Genomic DNA, 8629 nt, shown 5'->3' on the forward strand with positions numbered 1-8629 from the left:
CAGACTTTATATGCAACCTCCCTACTTCACGGGAATTAAATTTTGGGCGATAGATGCAAACAGTGGAGGGGGTTAAATAAAGGTAATACAACAGTGAATAAATAAATAAGCAAAAAAAAATGTTAGAACTTAATGCAAAGTTTTTTTTTTATATTTTGGATAGAGTAGAAAAGGGTTAAAACCACTGCCAAGTTTGTATTGCTGTCTGTATCTCCGTTAGGGAGACTGACTGTCTCTAATTTTCCCAATCATCAAAGGGTGATTGGAACAATTAGAGTCTGGGTATGAAAGTGAGGGTAAACCCAAATTTTTGGCTTGCCACCAGAACAAAAAAAGGGGGGATATCTTCCAATATGGACATCTGTTTTTGTGATAACTGTGTAAGAGGGGATTTCCCTTTAATTGGAAAGTTCCGTTCATGTTACTTTCATACTTCCTGCTGAGTCTGCAAGACAGGTAGTTAAGGTGATGGCAAAATTTAAAAAAATTAAAGCAATTTTAATGATCTTTTTTATATAAATAAAAAAAATGTTAGCTTTATCTCTTGTAGCCTTTTTCAGTCACTTCCTGTCTACATGCATGTGCTCCATAACCAGATGCACACCATGGATCCTAACCAGGTTTCTGATGGTGATTATGGCAGAATGTGCCACAATGAATAATCATCATGTACCATTGCGGGAGCATGGAAAAAACCCACTGTTTCGCTTGCTCATACTAAACAGAAGGTGTCATGGATTATGGTGCATGAGAAGTTAACGAGTGTCTTGAATGATAAGGTTACACAATTTGAGACCATGTGGTCACCTTGGGCTTCATACCTACATATCTCTCTGGAGGACTAATGGGTATGCTCTTTTTTTCTTTTTACTTCTGCACTACCCTGGATCTCTGAGTTCTTCTCCATTTTTTTCCTTTTTTCTCTTCTCTTTCTACCTCTTCTGCCTTGACTGCCTCTCTTTCTTTTCATATAGCTGGATCCCAGTATACATGATTCAAGACAGTGAGTTTGGTGTTTAAGTGTTGTGTTTAAGCATTTTTTTGTTCACTCTGATACTATAATGATGCAATGATTCTTCTTGGGAGTATTGGTGAGGTTTTGGAGGGCTTGCTGCATTTCCTCACGACACCTTTCTCATATTTTGTTCATAATTAACCTAATGCATATTTCCTGTACATGCTGCTGTGAGGCTTGGGCTTATGCACACTATCTACACTCACCAGCCACTTTATTAGGTATACTATGCTAGTACCGGGTTGCACCCCTTTTGCCTTCAGAATGGCCTTATTTCTTTGTGGTGTAAATTCAACAAGGTGTTGGAAACATTCCTCAGAAATTTTGGTCCATATTGACATGATAGCATGCCTTTCTAACATCTGCCAGTCTGACTATTCTCCTCTGACCTCTTACACCAACAATGTATTTTGTCCACACAGCTGCTGCTCACTGGATATTTTCTCTTTTTTGGACCATTTTCTGTAAACCCTAGAAATGGTTGTGTGTGAAAATCCCAGTAGATCAGCAGTTTTTGAAATACTCAGACCAGCCTGTCTGGCACCAACAACCATGCCACGTTCAAAGTCACATAAATCCCCTTTCTTCTCCATTCTGATGCTCAGTTTGAACTTCAGCAAGTCGTCTTCACTATTATTATTATTATACAGTATTTATAAAGCGCCAATAGTTCGCTCAGCGCTGTACATTACAAAGGGGGACAGAACATGTGACAGAACAATACCAATACAATGCAAAACATGAGGGGATTGAGGGCCCTGCTCTTTCGAGCTTACAATCTAGGAGGGAGGGGATGGTGGCACAGGAGGAGAAAGCTGTGGGGGATGGAGTGGTAGGAAGAGTGGAGGAGGTCGGCAAGTTAGCAGGGGGTGGGGTAGGCTTCCCTGAAGAGATGGGTTTTCAGGGTGTGCCTAAAGGAGAGGAGAGTAGGTGATAGTCTGATGGGTTGGGGCAGGGAGTTCCAGAAGATGGGTGACACCCTGGATACGTCTAGATACCTAAATACATTGAGTTGCTGCCATGTGATTGGCTGATTAGCAATTTGTGTTACCAAGCAATTGAACAGGTGTACCTAATACAGTGGCCGGTGAGTGTATCTGGCTATGGTAGCCTTTTGTGTTCTTTGTATGTTTTTCTCCTGAAATTTCTAATGAAAATATTGAATGAGAATAGTCATCAGCTTGGCTGTTTATAGTTGTTGATTTAGTAAAGGCAAATTGGCTGTTCACTTTGCAGGGGAATTTTCACATTGCAAAGGAAATTACCCTTAGCTTAGTGAATGAGGTGAATATCTGCTCACTTCAATCATCCGATCATCTGCAAGCAAAAATACTGTTTTTTTCTATTTTCCTTCTCAAGTGATTGGGTATTCTTTGCAAAGTGAATTTTCACCACATTCACTAAGCTAAGAGAACATTCCCTTGCAAAGTAAACAGCCTGTCTGCCTTAAGTAAATCAGCCTCACAGTCTCCATGTGACATGTGGACAATGCAGGAGAGAAATTGGAAGAGAAGGGCCAAGTCTGGTCACCCCATAACAGCAAGTGCAGAACAAGCACACTTATCTCAGTTTCACCTTTTATTATAAAGAAAATTGCTGATTTTAACATTTTGAAAATTACTTTTGATATAACATTAAAATATTAAGAATGATGTGAGTTTTTGGTGATTGGGTTTACATATGCTTTAAGGCCTCGTGGCACAGCAGTCTGTAATTTAATGATCCAGTAGACTTCTTGTTCCTCGAGCTTATAGTGTAAATCAATGTCCTTCTCTCCACACCTTGGAAGGGAGAAGAGGATGTAGACTCATGTGTATTTTCAAATGATGGATGGGTGTTCTAAGGTTTCAGTCAATGCAAGTGTTTTTTATGCTTATTAGAAATGGTACGTCTCACATGTATGTTGTAGAAGAAGCTTATGGTGCCTACAGGTAATAATAATAACAACATAAACTCCTGTTGTGGCCCACAAGGCAATAAACCAAGGGCTAGAGATAAGAGTCAACCATTCCTCAGTTTTTAGAATGGGAATATCCCAGCCACAACTGACTAACCCTCTGGTCTTATGTCGGGCTTATAGACCTTGTTGTAGATGACATGGAGATGGAGAAGGCTTAATTGGACCCTATGTAAACTGAGTGTCCCTGTTGGCTGGGCACTTTGGCTTCTTTGACAAAAATGGGGTTTGCTGAGCAGGCTTAATGACTATATAATAATGATAAATGCAAACATTTTATCTTTTGAATAAACTTATTTACAGTATTTGGACCATAATACTGCGGTACGGCACCTCACTTCCTAATTGCTTATCCTTTAACCACATGCCCTCCTGAGGATTTACCCCCCTTAATGACCAGGCCTCTTTTTGCTACTCGGCACTGCACTAATTCAACTGATAATTGCGCGGTCATGCAATGCTGCTTCCAAACAAAATTTACGTCCTTTTTTTCACACAAATAGAGGTTTCTTTCAGTGGTATTTGATCACCTGTGCGCTTTTTATTTTTCACGCTATAAACAAAAAAAGACCAAAAATTTTGAAGAAAAATGATATTTTTTACTTTCAGCTATAAAAAATATATAGTAAACTCAAAGTTGGTTATAAATTTAGGCCAAAATGTATTCTGCTACATGTTTTTGGTAAAAAAATTCCAATAAGTGTATATTGATTGCTTTGTGTGAAAGTTATAGCGTCTACAAACTATGGTATAGATACTGCAATTTACGCCATTTTTTTGCTATACAGCGCTGCGCTAGTTTAACGGACAATTGCGCGGTCATAAAATACGGTACATAAATGAAATTTACATCATTTTTTTTCCCACAAATTGAGCTTTCTTTCAGTGGTATTTGATCGCCTGTGCGGTTTTTATTTTTTGCGCTATAACAAAAAAGGCTGACAATTTTGAGGAAAAAAAACAATAATTTGGACTTTTTGCTATAAAACATGTCCAGTAAAAAAAAATTTAAAAATCAAATTTAGTCATAAATTTCTGCCAAAATGCATTCTGCGACATGTCTTTGCTACAAAAAACCCAATACGTGTAAATTAATTGGTTTATGTGAAAGTTATAGCATCTACAAATGGCGGGAAAGATACTGGGATTTTTAATTTTTATTTATACTAATAATGGCGATCAGCGACTTATGGCGGCGATCAGTGACTTATGGCGGCGATCAGCGACTTATGGCGGGACTGCGGGACTGCGGCGGACATTCTGACACTGGGGGGGAACTGACTTGGGGTCACTGACATTCCCAGTGACACCAATATAGTGATCAGTGCAAAAAAAAAACACTGACACTGTACTAATGGCACTGGGGAGGAAGGGGTTAACTTTATTATTCAGTGAAAGGGTTAACTGTGTGAGGGGAGTGTTTTACTAGGGGGCGGGGGTGTGTACTGCAGGGAACACCGCTGATCGGGAGAGATAAACTCTTCTGTCCTGATCAGCTTGTCAGGAGCTGTCAGGGAACTGACAGAAAGCACAGCTACTGCAGCTGTGCCCTCTGTCACTGATTGCCGCTAATTGCCGGGACATAGCCGGTAGCGACCCTCTGTGACCCGGCGACTGACATCCACGACCGTGATCGGCGGGACAGGTAGGGGGGCGGCGCGCGCGCCCCCTACCTGTTTTGAAAACACACATTTTAAAACGTGGTTTTGCCCAGCCGTGCCGCCCTGCTGCCGTATGTTTCTACAGTGGCTGGATGGCATGTGGTTAAATAGACTTGGTCACTTAAAGAAAACTGAAAGTTCCCGACTGCCATAAATTGCAGGCACCCACATATGCACAGATCTGCAGCAGCTTCAGTATTCTGTACTGTGCTAGAATTCCTGGCGTTGTGTAAATCACTGATACTTCCGAGGCAAGTTTCTTCATTACACATTCCTTGTGGCCTATCACTATTATGGACTGCTTCACTAGCCAATAAGAATGTGCGTAAGGCAGGAGAGAGGTAGGCAAGCTTCAGCATTGGACAGCCCAGAATTCAGTAAAGCAGAGAATACAAAAAGCAACTACCCCTCTGGGAGTCTTCCAACTCTGGATTATTGAATTCCGCTGTTTGTTTATCATTATTTGCAATTTCTTATTGAGTAAGACAAATCATGCAACAGTGGGAAGAATATAGAAACTCTGATATTTATTGTGGTAATTGGAGCTATTACACCTTTCTTTCCTGAAGACCACACATGAAGTGAGAGGAATCTCAGCAGGGACTCTATCCCTTCTCTACTCTATAGTGTTTTTTGTCTGTGTACCCATTGAAGATTTCCCATCATAGAAAAACACAGAAGAGTGATGGAAGAAAAAAGTGGTCCATTGAGTTGGCCCTAATTTATTATTTTTTTCTAATATACTTTTTTGACTGAGTATAGATCTCTGTTTGTCCCAAGCAAGGTTGAATCTCTATACTGTTGACTTACTCATTACCTCTTCTGGAAGTCTATTTTAAGCACAAATTACTCTTTCAGTAGTTAGTTTTCAACTTTCCTCCTGCTAGTTTGAGGTCATGTCCCGTGTTCTTGATCTTAGCTTCATATTGAACATACTGCCCTCCTGAACCTTATTCACACATTTACTGTATTTAAACGGTCTATTCATGTCTATCTTTCCCTTCTGTCCTTAAGACTGAACATAATAAATTCCTGAAGTCTCTTCTGAAATGTTTTATCTTCAAGACCTTGAATAATTTTTATTGCTTGTCTCTGGACTCTCTTTATCTTATCAATATCTTTTTGTAAGTGAGGTATTCAGAACTGGACTGAGGTCTATCTAAAGATCTATTTCAGGAATTAGGACCCCCTTCCTTCTGCTGGTGATGCCTGTAGTGATAACTAAAGATCTACATAGAGTAGATGAATCATGACTACTTCCTTGTGATGACGTTCCATCTATGATAACTAAAGATCTATATAGGGGAATCAGGACCTCCCTCTGCCTAATGGTGATCCCTTTAGTAATATCCAAAGATCTATATAGGGGAATCAGGACCTCCTTTCTTCTGCTGGTGACCCCTCTAGTGATAGCTAAAGGTCTATATAGGGGAATCAGGACCTCCTTCCTCCTGCTGGTGATCCCTCTAGTGATAACTAAAGATCTATATAGGCGGATCAGCACCTCCTTCCTCCTGCTGGTGATCCTTATAGTGATAGCTAAAGATCTATATAGGGGAATCAGGACTTCCTTCCTCCTGCTGGTGATCCTTATAGTGATAACTAATGATCTATATAGAGGAATCAGGACTTCCTTCCTCCTGCTGGTGATCCCTCTAGTGATAAACTAAGGTCTATATAGGGGATTCAGGACTTTCTTCCTCCTGTTGGTAATCCCTCTAGTGATAAATTAAGATTTATAGAGGGGAATCAGGACTTTATTCCTCCTGCTAGTGATCCCCCTGATAGCAACACAAAATCTTTATACATAAGGGGTGGGCAACTGTGGCCCTCCAACTGTTGCAGAACTACAAGTCCCACCATTCTAATGCCTCTGGGAGTCATGATTTAAACTGTCAGTCTTGCAGTGCTTCATGGGACATGTAGTTTAACAGCAGCTGGAGGGCCTTAGTTGCCCACCCCTGATATACATGATTTAGAACCTTCTCTTACAACTGGAGATCCCTCTAGTAATACACCCTAGAATTATATTCACTTTTCCCACTGCTTGGTGATCACGTCCAGTTTTGGCAGCCACATAGGAAGTGAGGGATATAGACAGCGGTTATTAGTTGACAAAGGTTCTCACCCTTCCCCAGCTTATGCAAAGCAATAAAAAAAAAGGTTTTGGCTGGAATAGCCTTAAAATGTGAAATTCAAGGTACAAAACAAATTAACTACTTGATACTGATCATACTTTACCTTCGTAATATTCCACCCAGCAGAGACGCGTTGAGGCATTCTGGTGGAGACAACCGCCTTTTCACCTCCGCTATAGTGACCTTGTATTTAGACGTGGAACTTAGTAAAGAAAGCCGACCAGGAACAGAACAGAAGAGATCTGTGGGGTTTACTACACAAGTACCACCTAAAGAAATCAGAATGAGAATGATAAAAGTCGATAAATAAATACAGCGTGTATAGATCGGTCAACAACTGTTACCTATGTACTAGATAATAAAAGAACATGCAGGGAAAATGGATTTCCAGTCCTCTTAGACATATTACCAGGATGCAAAGAATAGGCCTTTCTGCAATCAATGGGGGAGATTTATCAGAAGAGTGCAGAATCCAGAGCAACTCTGCATAGAAACCAATCAGCTTCCATGTTTTATTGTCAAAGCCTTTTTGAACAAGCTGAAGTTAAAAGCTGATTGGCTACCAAGTACCATATTCTGAGTGCTCCAGTTTTAGTACCAATTTACAATCTACACATTTTACCCCAATGTGTAGATTGTGTTTATAATCTACCCTTACAAACAACTGTCAGTCCACAGCAGTAAGTTATACAGTACTAAGTAGTGCATAGCACCCAGATTTCCCTATTTAAATCTTAATCCCTCTTTCCGACATGATTGCTACTCAGGAATAAGTCTGAAAGTGCAAACAATTTTTTGAAGTAACATTACCACTACTGTGTGAAAAAAGGGCAGCACAATAGTATCCAAGCTTGAGTTAAAAGTGATTATAAAGGCTCAAGGTCTTTGTATGAAGGTAAAAAACCTTCTGTGTGCAGCAGCTCTCCCAGCCCCCTCAATACTTACCTGAGCCTCATCGAGATCCAGCAATATGCACAACAGCCTCGGCTCTTCCAGATCTCACCCTTTTTATTGGCTGAGACAGCAGTGGTAGCTATTGCCTCTCACTACTGTCAATCGTAGCTAGTGAGCCAATGAGGAGATAGCAGGGCTGACACATAGAGCAGCAGCTCAAGAGCATGCCTGCTTGGGTGCCCCCATAGCAAGCTGCTCGCTCTCGGGGCACTAGGCAGGAGGGAGGGGCCTGGAGCACCAGTGAAGGCCCCGAAAAGAGGAGGATCCAGGCTGCTCTGTGCAAAACTACTGCACATTGCAGGCAAGTATGACATGTTTGTTATTTAGGAAAAACAACTTTATTATCAAGTTAACATAGATAAAATAGATCTAAATCCAACCACTAAAATTTCATATAAACTGACATTAACCAATTACCTACTGGGCACTTTTACCCCCTTTGTGCCCAGGCCAATTTTCAGCTTTCAGCGCTCTCGCACTTTGAAAGACAATTGCGCATTCATGCAACACTGTACCCATGTGAAATGTTTATCACTTTTTTTCACACAAATAGAGCTTTCTTTTGGTGGTATTTAATTGTTACTGAGTGTTTTATTATTTGCCCTATAAACAAAAAAACAGCAAAAATTTGAAAAAAAAAGTTTTTTCTTTGTTTCTATTATAAAATTTTGCAAACAGGTATTGTTTTTCCTTCCCTGATGTACGTTGATGAGGCTGCACTGATAGGCAGCACTGATGGGCACTGATGATGTTGCAATGAAATGCAGCAATGATGGGCACTGACAGGCAGCACTGATGGGCGACAATGATGGGCGGCACTGACTGGCGGCACTGACTAACAGCACTAACTGGAGGCACTGACTGATCGCACTGACTGGTGGCACTGATGGGCGGCACTGCTGGG

The 8629-nt window shown here is 40.7% G+C and overlaps 1 protein-coding gene across 3 annotated transcripts in view; it reads right to left on the reverse strand.

Annotated features, from left to right (window-relative positions):
- TFAP2D (transcription factor AP-2 delta) overlaps positions 1-8629 on the reverse strand; it is a 47784-nt gene that overhangs the window by 18651 nt on the left and 20504 nt on the right. For all 3 annotated transcript variants that reach the window (XM_089686005.1, XM_089686006.1, XM_089686004.1), the window contains exon 4: positions 6875-7040. In XM_089686005.1, the coding sequence (XP_089542131.1) occupies positions 6875-7040 (166 nt within the window). The remainder of the gene's footprint in view (positions 1-6874; positions 7041-8629) is intronic.

Source organism: Staurois parvus, unplaced genomic scaffold (genome assembly GCF_062004578.1).
Source record: "Staurois parvus isolate SC_StPar_1 unplaced genomic scaffold, SC_StPar_1.0 ptg000390l, whole genome shotgun sequence".
Classification (NCBI taxonomy): domain Eukaryota; kingdom Metazoa; phylum Chordata; class Amphibia; order Anura; family Ranidae; genus Staurois; species Staurois parvus.